General features: G+C 36.8%; 1 protein-coding gene across 1 annotated transcript in view; it reads left to right on the top strand.

Annotated features, from left to right (window-relative positions):
* The window catches only part of LOC311170274 (peroxynitrite isomerase THAP4-like), a gene marked incomplete at its 5' end in the record, with an annotated part of 48,605 nt that overhangs the window by 27,165 nt on the left and 7,858 nt on the right, over nt 1-13,582 (top strand). The window contains 1 exon segment of the mRNA XM_084232655.1: nt 12,176-12,271. Coding sequence (XP_084088781.1) covers nt 12,176-12,271 — 96 coding nt within the window.

The raw sequence follows: 13,582 nt of genomic DNA, 5'->3' as shown, positions 1-13,582 counted from the left end.
ACAGCATGGATCACCTGGGGTCCTGATACTTGGGAGCAGCACGTGAGTAAGGCCAGTCCTATGGGACTGAACCCTTAATCTGTGGAGCCTGTCAGAGACTTCAGTTAGCTATTATCAGAATTTAATTAAATTATAGGATACCTGGTTGCTGTCAGAGAATTGGTGAATTGGTTGATATAGGAAACAAACAAATAGTAACATAGGCCAATCATTTCTAGAACGTTAAGTGAAATGGCAATAAACTTCATTTCACTTAGTCTTTTACAGTGTAGGTATTCTTACAGCATCTTATTTTCATTTCCTATCTAATACATAACTAAGAATGCATTAAACAATGATGAAATCATTGAAATAACTGCGTATTCTATCTTGGAGAGAATTATTTTTCTTAGTAGCATAACCCAATGAAAATGATTTGGAAAAGCAAGACCAAGACTGAGGATTTAGTTGTAGATATATCATGTTTCCCCATTTTCATTATTTATTGAGCACCCATGTGCCTTGCTATGTACTGAGGATAAAAATAGGAGCTGACATTTTTTTCTAACAAGAAAGATGATTATCTCAATAGGTATAAAATAATGTGAAAAATATTACAATGGAGAAAAAGTTTAAGAAATGCTAAAGGAGAAGATATAAAAAATTGCAAGAAAGGGAAAGAAAGGAGAGCACAGTGACTTCCAAGATTGTTGATGCTTCAGTTAAATTTTTAAGCATGAGTAGGAGTATTTTGTGCAAAAAAGTCAGGGAAATGTATTCTGGGCATTAGCAACATCAGTTACAAAAGCATGGGCTATAACTAACAACAAGTGTTTCCTCCTTGTGGGAACACATGAAGAACAGTGAAAAGATGATATAGGACAGGTGCTTAATACTGTGCTTAATATGTAATACTTTATATTGAAAACTGTGAGGTTATTGACATTTTTAAAATATGGGACTCACGGCAACATTTCTCTATTACATTTAAAATATACCGTCTATCTCTGTGAGATGTAGGGATTACAGACAGCTGAAACGCATTGGTGTCTATTTTACTGAGAGACTGTATAAATCAACGAAGGCAATATCTTGTGAAAATGCAATGAGAAAGGCAATTATAGTGTGCTTGTGTTATGAAAGAGAAAAGAATGTGTGAAATTGAAAGGTGAGAAAGAGGATGATTTACTGATATTTGAGGAATTACAAGTGGTTAAGTGGCAATTTGGAGGAATGAGGGAATAGTAAGGAGACAAGGAATGAGACTGCAAAGTATGTAGGGGTCAAGTCAGAAAGGTCTTTGATGCCATACTAAAGAGACTGGATTTTATTCTGAAATCAATCACAACTATGATAAATCTAGGAGGTAGAGGTAATAGGAGTCATACAAGATTGAAAGAAGAATATGAATATTCTTATATGTCTCAAAAGTAATTAATTGAAATGATGGAATCATTAGTGGGTAGGGAATAAAAGGGACAAGGTCGATTCAGGGACTGGAAGAGTGAGCCACTCCAGAGGTGTCCATTGAAGAGCTTGGTCCTCGCCATACTCCTTGATGGATAAAGACAGTCCATTCATTTACCCAACACCCTGACTACATCTGAGGTAACTGAGTTAAAAATGTGCTGAAGAGTAACCAATTTGCAGTCAGGGCCAGTCAGCAGTGACTATCCTAGCAGGAAAGAATTATCAAGATAATGAAGTTAGCAATGGGAACCAACTTTATATGGCCCCAAGACAGAAAAGAAACCCATGACAGTCCATTCTGAACTTTGTGCAAGTTGAAGTTATACGGAAGTTGTTATGTAGAAAGCAGCAGCCAACTCCTGGAGAGAATGGGTGCGCTTCCAGCAGAGACAGGATGAGAGGCAGGCACCCAAGGCATTCTGATGGCTATGGGTTTCAATGTCGAAATTTTTTAACAAACTCACTTTTCCCTGATACAGTGTTGGCCAATTCTTTGTTCCTTACAACCAAGAAACTATATCTGAGAGTCTCCTGCCAGTTATGTGCTTTCTCTCTCTCATTTCTAGAAGAGCCTTTAAAAAGTGAGGGTCAGTTGAAATTCCTTTAGAAGCATTTTCTTATGTTCTTTCAGTAAAATTTTCTTTAACTGATGAATAAGACCTTTAGATCTACTATTATGAAAGTAATGAGGATCCCAGTGTTCAAAATTGCAAAGGTGGGGACAGGACTAACTATCACTCTGTCTAATGTGAAAAGAGACTTGGGGGACCTTGCTGGAGGTGGGCAAGTTAATTTCCCCTTTCACAGCCTGCCATTCCAAGCCTCAGTGGAAAGGTATCCGGAAATGAATTGCAACCTCAGTACAGGGTCACTTTTGGTTCTATCTCAAATTGCCCAAATGACTGTGTCCAGGTGCAGCTAGCCCAAGGTAGGGATGACTGCTCCCTTGCCAGACCCGAGGAGTTTACAACCTGTACTCAATTCCCCATCTCGGCATTAAGCAACAGTGGTCAGTGGGAGGCAGTGAAGAAGAGGAGGTCAAATTAGACCAGGGCAGCAGGGAGCTGGAGAGGTGATATGAGGTGATCACCCATTTGCCAAGGCTCTAAGGTCTGGCATATGCTTTTCACCCCATTGAACTTCATTTACACAATGCAAGTTCAAGGACAAACTTATTGAGAATTTTAAGACAGTGATTCAAAGCATTAAACTACAAAAGGAAACTGACTGTTTAGGATCCTATATGACTTGTTGAAATAATTTCCTGGACCCAAGGTAGAGCTACTCCTGCACTCAGCATCACCTTGTTAGGGGGCAGAAAGAAGGGTCTGGAACCTTTTCTGTCTATGGCTATCACACTGTTACAACATTTGCAAAACAAAACTTAGGTAACTTTGTCCTTGTAAATGCTTCACTTGACCAGAAATGCAGGCGATCTGATCCACCAATCCCTAAACACCAAGCCAGTTCTGAACCCTATACTCACTGTCTGCTCCTTAGTTACTTTCTATTTTTCTCTTCTTTGTTCTCTATTCTTTACTCCATAAAAATGACTTGCCTTTCACCCCATGTTGCAATTTTCTGGATCCTGGGAGATGAAGACTGCCTTCTTCAAGAAGTGTTAAGTAAAGTTTGTATCACCTAAATTGTTTTATTTAATCTTTTTTTTTTTTTTATCAGATTGTGCTGGTCCCATTACCCATAAAGCCAGACTAGGTTGGTAGAAACTAGATAAAGAGGAAATGTGTGAATGATTATTTGTTAAAGATTCCAATTTTCTTTTCAACACAAGGAAATCTTATTTATAACATGTTTTTAAATAGAAGGGTTTTATATGTCATTTTCCTCAAAGATCATTTCTTTACTAGACAGAATCCTCAGGAAGTTTCCACTTACATTTATTAAAAAAAAAAAAAGCAAAAAAAGCATTATAAAAGTAGCATTATAGACAACAGTACTTACAATTTCTCATAATGTAGAAGGTAATTCTCAGAATTAACCAGTTCAATATTAATAACTCAATTGAGTAACCTCTCTACTTTTAGCATTTTCTCTCAGTGTAAGAACAGAGGACTGTAATTTGCAAGCATGTTATTATGTCCCATAGGCCAAATTCCCACTAAAACACACAAAAAATAGAAATCCATGAATGAAGATAATATCCTTGGATTTGAATCCCAAACACAGCCAGGCTTTGAGAAACAGTCTCACAATTTGTGCTTATTTCTTATTAAGCAGTGATTTTTCAGGAAGCAGCAAAAAACATGTTTTATTTTGTTTTGTTCTATTTTCTAAAGGAAGTAGAGGAGTACCCAGATTCTAAGCAATGTTCTTATATTCCTAATCATGCAGAAAACTCTTAGAAACAGTGGTTGTTGAACCAAGCAGTTTTCTTGTTTTTCTTAGAAGCCTTCCAGGAAAATGCAGCATTATTCATAACACTTTCCACTGAAGCAGCAGCAATGGTCATAGCAACTTGCTTGCACAAAGCTTCTGTTTAACAGAAGAGGGACAAGAGGGGGAAGGACTAGAGGAGAAGATGAGGGTAAGATTAAAATCACAGCAGTCCGGGGGAGCAACACAGAGGCCAGAGAGAACAAAGGACCACATAGTGAGCTTTCAACACCCTTAGAATAGTTCAGGAGTCCCTTATTATTCCAGCAAAAAAAAAAAAAAAGAAGGTAATTTTTCCCTGGTAATAATTAGTATAGGCCATTAAGCAAGAAGGAGCTCTTAGGAATACAAGTGCTGTCTCAGTTCTCACAGAAATTTTCTTTCCTCTAATGAATGCCCAGTATAACGATTTTTGGAGCTATCCTGTAAAGTCTTGCTGTAATTCCCACAAAGGATGCTTAAGACAACACCATCAGTCTGTTGTCATCTCTGTGCACTCTTATGATAGCAGCAGCGAGACCTCTAAGCTGGAAATTTGCAATGTTAAGGAAAAGCAGAGCTTATTAATCAGTTGGTATATTGCCCATATGTCCATGTGTGGTGATAGTGCTCTCTTTTCCTACATGTGTCTTTAAAAGGGGTAAATAAATCCCAACAGTGGCTTAGTGTGGGGGACAGGAGTCCCCTCTGGATGTTTAATTGCAGGGGAAGTGTAGTCTGGAGGGGAGCCAGGTATCTTGTAAATCAGACAGTCTTCATTTAGTGCCGCCTCTGCCTCTCCAACTCTGAGGTGCTATGATCTTATTCACTGCCCCATACCCAAAAGCTGTTTGCAATTTTCTGCTCTGCCTGGTAAAGATGATTTAGCCATTGTTATGGTTAGGTCACAGTTAATTTAATCACTCCTAATGTTAATGCATGTTAATACTCATGGCACCCTGCGTAGGGGACCTTTGGTTTATTTAGTGTCAGCACATTTCACTAGTATAGACCAAGCCCAGGAAGTTTCAACCCTTCACAAAAGCACTTTGCCTCATTAATTCTTACAATGCTCTTGAGCATGAGGTAGCTTATATTCATAGCTGCAGCTGTAGAACTAGAAGAAATAGTATTTCCCAGCCTTTCTACATGTGTAGTTACCTACTAGGCGTCAAATGACTATTACCTCAGTCTATAGTTTGTTGAAGTCCTTATGTTTTTGTCCCTGCTGACTGAACATTCCAATATTTTGAAAATACTTCCTACCTTCCTTGATAAGCTTACAAGTGTAAGTTATACCATCATCTTATCCCGAAGGATTGCAATTACCCAGACATTACCTCTGATGGAAGCATTTCCCACCTGTAGTTATAGTTTCTAGGAAAAGCCATGATTTATTTTGAGGTGTTATCAATATTGTGTGTGTGTGTGTGTAATGAGTTACTATTGAGATGAAATTTCATTCAATTCCATACACACACACATACAGATATCTGAGTGGCAAAGAGGACAGGGATTTTGCCTAAAGACCATCCAGTTAGTTAGTGTCAGAGATGGAGGTAAACTGGATTCTCAGAATTCCCAGACAATCCATTCTCTAACACTTCCAGAGACTAGTCTATCAAAACCATGATGACTCTATTGAAACCTTAGATCCTCAGATTAATGTCCTGGTTCTTTTAGGCAGTACTGAGTTTCATTTTGACACTAATCATTCAAACAGAATATTGACCAATCACAATGTACTAGACACTGAACTTAAGATTAGGAATATATATTATATATATATATTATATATATATATATTATATATATATATATATATAGCCATATTGAGTTCCTGTATTCCAATAAATTCTCTTAGGTCATAATTCTGGCACTCAAGGTACCATTTGATATTTTCAGATGGGTCTAGAAAAAGTTGTAATCCTGAAAATAATCTCTTCTATTACTGAGAATTAGAATGTAAAGGGTAGACTGTTCTCAATAAGACTGAAACATGTAAGTATAACTTTGTCACTTTAGAATACAATCCAGAAAAGAGATAAATATGCAAATGGTATGATGAAATAAGCAATTTATTTTAAAACAAATAATGAAACTAAAGCAGAAGTGTCTTTCTATTATCTGTATACCGGGAGTAAGAGCATTTAGCAGGTGCATAGAATATAAGACAAGCTCAATGGAAATGACATATTGGAATTAATCATTTCTTCTCTAATTTATTACAACTGCTTCCTGCAGGAGATGAGATTTCAAGACCTGTTTTGAGTGATGAATAAAAGGAAATTTGTGAGAGAAAATCAGAAGTATTGCAAGAAAAGCAATTTGCCCAAGGTCACCTAACTAGCCAGTGTCAGAGTAAGGAATTAAGCACACTGAAAAGAAATGAATGTTTCTAGAGTAAGTCTCTTATAAGGCCACCTTCAAGCTGATGTCAAGAATTTTTTCCAGGAGGTAGATGAGAATTACAGTAACCTTCATGAAATTACACATTGTGTCTCAGGGAAAGGAAACTGAGATTTTTCAGAACTGAGAAACATGGGTTCCAAGGGCAGATCTCAACCTTCCTTCTATATTATCCATGCAAATACTTTCCAAAACTCTACATAACCTAGAGCAAGACAAAATGCCCCACAGAAAAAAAGATGAAAACTTACTTTATTCAACCCTTCATCTCAGGAGTGTAAAATTCATGTGCCTTTTAAAAAGAAGAATAAATTAATATAAACATTCACAATCATATGTCAGTCAAGAATCCCTCCTAAATAATTAATCTGAGCGAGAATGGAGCAACACAATCAGCTTAATGGATCAATAAGTGCCAAGTCAGAAAGAAATTTCTTTCTATAATATTAGTCATTTCATCTGGACTTGCAAATTTCCTCTTTTTTAGTGAAAATTTATTTTATTTATATTTTATTTTTTTATTACTTTATTTTTTTATTTTGACATTTATCATTTTTTAAATTTTTTTATAAACCAGAGACATACTGCAGGGGAGAAGAAGGGAGAGAGGTGAGAGGGAAGGAGGGAGGAGCACAGGAGACTGTGGTGATGGTGCATGGATGCCTTGGGGAAGGAAATTTTCTGGGGCAAAATTCCTTTTATATGATCAGGTCTCTGCCCTTCCTAGTCCCATCCATTCTATTATCTGCTTGATTTTCTTCATGGCAAGCAGCACCCCATCTGAAGTTCTATTACTTTTTTCCATTCTCTCTTCCCCTATTGGAATGAAAGCTCTGTGAAGACATAAACTATGTAGGTCACTGCTGCAACCTTAGCACCTACAATAGGATCTAGCACCTACGTAGCATTCAGTAAATATTTGCTAAACAGATAAATGTCTAACAAACGCCATAAAATATTCAAAGTATTTTTCCTATCTTTTTTCCCAAATAACAAAAAGTAGTCAAAGAATGAGTTATCAAATAAAAACTAAGGATAAACAAATGTTGTTTTCATGGTACAGTGTTTCACCATTATTAAATATTTTAGTTACATATTGTGATCAGAGTGTTATAAATGTTAGATGGAAGACTCAAACCGAAGAATATACATGGAGGCATCACTCGAGACAAAGGGTATAGAGATCATGCAAGAAGAATCACTGACAGAAGTTACTAAAAACAATCCACATTTAGAATCCATGTTTACAAATGTACATCTTATTTTGGAATCAAAGATGTATAGATGACAACTATTAAAATTGCTTAGAAAACAATAGGTCTATAGGAATGGTCACAGACCACAGAGTGAGCTATACCGAGTAAATAATTAGAACTTCACAAAGCCTATGATAGTTCAATTACCAGATCTTCTCCATCTCTTGGCAGTCTTCACCTTGGCATATTCAATAAATATGCATGCCTTACAGCCTTGCATATGCTATAACCAGAAGAGCAATAATGGTAAAAGAATTATGAAACAGAAAAAAAAATAGAAGATCATATATACTGGCAGTTAAGAGCCCATAATATTTAAGACATTCAGAGTTGGATTCAAATCCCTGCTCTAATAATTCTTACCCACAAGCTAAGCTACTTAACCTCTCAGTCTGTTTCTTTTGAAAAGTGGAGATAGAAATATTACCTTGCAGTTTTGTGTGTAGATTAAATAAGTCTGTAAAACACTCAGTGCAATTACTAGTAAAAAAAATAAACAGGACTGCTCCTAGAGTTACTAATTTATGAAGTTATCTTAAACAGACAAAATATTGATCAGAGAAGGGAATATATAAGGAATTAAGAGAGCGTTTGTCAGCATGTGAGTTAGGTATTTTGTCTATTTCTACCATAATTAGTTAGGTCTTTTGTCCATTTCTACCATAATGCCCCTTGTTTAAATAAAAAATGTTTTTAAAATGTGTCATTTCATACACTTCTTTTACTTATAAGCATCTAGTGATATTGCAGGACACTTGCAATCCATAATTCTTATCTCAGTTTAGAAGTTCCTACATGATCTGATTCTGCTTAATTCTCAGAATTCATTTCCTGTCATTATACATTTTGCATAATATCCTCATCATTTTTAAGTTCCACTGACCAGCCCATCTTTCTATCCTTCAGAAAAATCTGCTTGACTCCTGAATCAAGGTCTTTGTGCTCATTATTTTTCCATCTAAAAAGTTTCTTACCCCAGATCTCCACATGACTAGCTCCTTTCCAATGATTAGGCTAACCCAAATATTACTTTCCTGACAACTTCCTTGATATCTTGCCCAATTTCCCTCATTTCAGTTGCTTTTCTCACATCAGATCTTAATTTTTACATAGAACTATCTGTTCATTATGTATCTCTTCCCTCTAGAACACAAGTGCCTTGATTGGGAAGCCATGATTGTTTTGTCCAATTCTGTATTCCTTATGTTGATCTACTCAATGAAATAAATATATGTTGAAAGGATTAATAAATCCTACACTTTTAATAGGTTGGGGTAATGGAAATAGTCAAGGATCTTATGGGGGAACAGTACAATAGACAGGACAGTGGAAATGAGTGTGGTGTCTAAAATGAGAGTGTGGACACATCAATGGACGGACTGTTTCCAGAGCCTCAATGTTAAAGCCATGCCTTTCACAATATGTTTTATTTATTTTTTTTTAAGGTGTTTTTTTTTTTATAAATTTTATTGTTATATTCCCCATACAATTGCAGCCCCCCATTCTGACCCCAATCCCTCCCCTCCCGCCCCCGCCCCCCTAAAAGTGTCTCTGGTTCATAGTTTTTTGTTGATTTTGATTTTCACTTTCTTATAGTTATTCATTTTCCTGGTCCCTTATTTAAGTTTTCTAGATTCCTGCTATGAGTGAGACCATCCGGTATTTTTCTTTTTCTTTTTGGCTTATTTCGCTGAGCATGATTTACACAATATGTTTTAAATAGATGGTTTCATCTACTTTCAATATATAGTTGCTGAAGTGAATTAGCTGATTTAAATAGTGTACAAGTGGATTTATGGTTTCACTTTTAAGCCTAGGAGGCATTTCTTTCCTTTTCCTCTTATTAGAGGGAAAATCCTTTGCATTAGCTGTTTGCAACGAATTGTGTCTAAAAACAGGTTGTAAGGTGGCTGCAGAGTGAACAAATTCTGGCTTTATTTTATCACCTGAGGTGGTGTCTTATCAATTTGTCCACTGAACTTTATAATGGTGATTAAGGTGGAGATATAGTTGACCATGTACATTTAAAGGTAACCTTTGAATTCATTTTTCAGAAAACCTTAAAAGGTTGACTATCTGAGAAAGTTCAGGAGGCAAGAGACCTCAGCTCCAGCCATACATGCCACCAGAATGCACAGTGGATTTCAGAACTACCACCCGCAGCAAGTGAGGCATCCTTGCAATTACCTGACCCTGAAGTTCAAAGGCACCCCAAGGCTTTTTTGACATTTCAACTGGCAGAGACACTTGATGTAGATGTATTTGTGTTAGATGTGTAGCTTTAGTGTGTGAAATTACACTCACTTCCTCTGAGTGAAAATAAAAGGATTTGAAAATTGAAAGTAAGAAGGGGAAATGAATTATTCGCTAAAAAGGCTACAGAGAGTGCCAGCATGTTAAATAGAAGTTACATGGAGATCACAAGTATTCATGTAGAAGTAGGCGAATTTCTATGTCCACATAGCCTTGAATCTTAATGAAAATGGTGATAGAATTCTTTTTCTCCAAAATACATAGCAGATATTATATTAGAAAAGGGGTATAGATAGCTGATCAGTTCAGAAGAATGAGTCATGGACTGATTCTGTACTCATTTGCTGATCTCTTTTTATCACCCGTTATTCTCACATAAAGGGAAGATTAATTTATCACTCCTGTGTTCAAGTTATAAAGTAAAACCCTGTTCTCAGAGACTTTGTACATTGTAGAAAAGGCCTAATAAGTATTGCAACAACTATAATACATTGAAGGTTAAGAGCCATAGAAGAAAGGAGTCTTAGACCTCCAGAGTAGTATCACAAAGTAAAATTATATAGTAGTTTGAGGTGAGAGAGATGAGTTCTAAGACAAGGGAGCAGAGAAAAAATGAATAAGAAGATCCTTCTTGTAGGTCTTAAGAATGAAAGATATTTAAGGACTAAAGTAATGAGGAAGAGGAAGCCTAAGTACAGGCACCACAGAGGGTGGGGATGCATGTTCTAGAACCTCAGGATGAATGTTCTTCAAGGCTTAGTTGAATGATTGCCTTTGGATACATCGATCATTATTAAGCAGAATCTAATAGACTTCAAAGACAGAATGTATGGCTACCACTGGGTTTTAATCCTTATAAAATAATTTTAGATCTTTAATCTTAGGGATGTTATGCAGACATAATTTTTCCTTCTTGAAAAATAAGAGTTTTATTATCCAAGTGTTTTTTTAAAGATTTATTTATTTATGCATACAAGAACTGCGGTACAGGCCAGAAGTGTGGGAGGAGGTGAGAGGATTCACCAGAGACAGAGTGGGGCATAGAACAGGCAGACTGACTGAATACACTGCTGAGGGGAGCAGTGGGTGAGGCAGGAGGGTCTGCTGTGCCATGTGAGTAGCTCCCTGGCCAGGAATTGAACTTGTGCTGCAGTGGCTGCAGATAGCTTCAGAGGTTGCCTCTTAAACCCTTGCGCCACCAGGGAGGCCCTATCCAAGTATTTATTTATAAGGATAAATGTGATAATAATAAGAAACAAAATAAGCACTCACTAAAGGGTTAGCTAGGAACATACATCACACCATAATCTGGCTGCATAGATCTGCTCTCACCAAGTAAAGGAAACAAAATCAAACTTCTTACCTTGATATTTCAGCTAATTAGAAATACAGAAGACCAGAAATAGCTTAGTGGTTAAGTCCATAAGAAAAAAAAAAAAAAGCCAAGAATAATAGGAAGTAAATAACATCAGGAGTAAGGTCAAATAGGGAAATGAAAAGCAGTTTTATTAGGCAGGTAGGTAAATAGCTGCATATTTCGTGTGGATTAATTAGAGTGCTTAAGAATAAATGAGATGTAGAGGAAATAATTTCCAAATAATCTTTCTTTGTTTAAGCGCTGAAAAATTAAGCTATCTGATTGGCTACTTTAAGAGGGAAGAGGGATCCTCAGAAGCAAAATGTCCATTTTCATTCTGTATTAATGATTCACTGTTCAAGTGTGAAATTAGAAAAATATGCACTCTTTCCAGCAGAGCTAAAATTTGAAATGCCCAGGAGTTTTTGAGTGTGTCACACACAATGTCTCTGTTTTCCCTTTCTGCTTATTTTCCATAATTTGAAAAATAGTCAAAATATTTGTCACTATGACAGAGAAAAAGAGTAAAAAGAAAAGAGAGGTTTTTATCTCACCAAAGGCATACTACAAGTTACTTTTCCAAGGCTTTTTGCTTCCCTGATAAAGCAGATGAAAATAATGAAAATGAAAATGCTTTTTGTATAAAGCCAGATGACCTTCTGTTTTGGTGATTCTTGAAAAAAATCTCACATCAACATCTTTTAAGAGACAAAGGTTATCCCTATCCACTGACTCATCTCCATTTTTTAAGCACTATTCAGTGGAAATTGCAGCAAATGATTAAAAAATCTTAGGAATATGATCAACACCCGGCTTTCTTAAGAAACTTTATAATGAGGGCCTCCGCTGGTGGCGCAGCGGTTGAGCGCTGGGCTGTGAGGCTGCCTGCAGCCTCTGAAGCGCCGGTTCATTCCCTGGCTGCCGGCGAGGATCCCACAAAAAAAAAAAAAAAGAAAAGAAAAAAAAAAGAAACTTTATAATGAAAACTACATTTGCTTCTGACATAACATTTGTTAGAGGAAAAATGTACAATTAAGTGTCTGATTTTACATACATTTTCTATCTACCCCCTTTATAGTTTTGATAAGAACAAGGGTGTTCTGCCACATTGAAGATATTCTCAGAGCAGAACAAGCAAGCAATGCCAAGGTCAAACCAGTCATGAAGCAGAAAGGTACTGTGTTTTTGGTAGGCAGGACTTTCATGATACTGCTGGACATTCTCCTGTCTCCTGGGATGAAGAAAGATGGAGCAATCACAGATTACACAGTACATTTAATCAAGGGGGGGAACCAACTGTTGCTATCAGGGGCCCATGACTTGATTTGGCATGCACAGCAGTTTTCTGGTTTGCATTATGCAGCGACACAATATCCTACATGCTCAATCTAAACAAAGAGAGTGAGGTATCCCTACCCTGGATACAGAATCAAATCCTGTGAGATCTGCAGGAATTCAATAATAAACATTTACAGAACTTGTTGATTCAATATTCAATTTGACACATTTGGATAAAGCCAACATTGCCCAGCTGTTTCTGACGAGGTGGCTAGGGAAGCAAAGAGCCCTGGAGAAGCCTCTATAAAGAGATGACATTTCAGCAAATGTGAAGGAGCACATGAGACGACCCAGAAAATGCCATTCCAGCAAATGCAAGAATGGATGTCTCCAGGTCAGAGGGAGTATTGGGGCATCAGGAGGACACTAAGTACAACTGGCCTCCACACTCTTCCACAGGGGGGATACACTGGAATGCCATCCAACTTGGTTGGAAAGGTTGGTAGAAAGCTTTGATTTTTATAACTCACCATTTTAAAAAGTCAGGATGCATCCCTTATTGAGTTTTCAACTCACAAGAAGGGATTTTCTCCAGAGAAAGCTGTCAGCTCATGTGTTGTATTTCAAAGGTCTCAGAATATACATATTTTTTTTTTAACCTCAGTCCTCATTAGGACTGGTGTGAATGACATAATTTTCATTTTTCCTATGGGTGAAGAAATAGTGAGCACTAAGTGGCATTGAGTATTTCCTGAGTTGCTAACAGATTAAATCCTGTTTCTATCCTTTTTTACTGACCCAGCACCATCCCTCAATACAAATGCATATCTAATATATAATATTCATCCTAAGAAAAATATGATTTAGATTTCTTATTTCAGTTTTTTTCCCTCTGGATCAATTCTGACTAACACACTTAAGTAAATGAGATGTCAGTAGCTCATTCAATAACCAAACAGTAAGTAATAGACTTATTTGGCATCTCTAGAGGCAGAACTCCAGATAAAGAAGGTATCAGATGGCAAGGCTGGTAACTCTTCTTCTTTTATTGCTTCTCTGGTAGGTGAGAGACAATATCAGTTCTTTGTTCAGAGGAAAGCAATATAGGATGGTTCACAGCACTTTTTTTTTTTTTTATGTCCTGGAGCAGAAAAAGTTGTAAGGAGAAGCTGTCAAAGATATTTCACCCTCCACACACCTTATAGGA

The sequence above is a fragment of the Talpa europaea genome (assembly GCF_964194135.1).
Source record: "Talpa europaea genome assembly, chromosome: 4".
Classification (NCBI taxonomy): Eukaryota; Metazoa; Chordata; class Mammalia; order Eulipotyphla; family Talpidae; genus Talpa; species Talpa europaea.
This window is presented reverse-complemented; position numbering and strand designations above follow the sequence as displayed.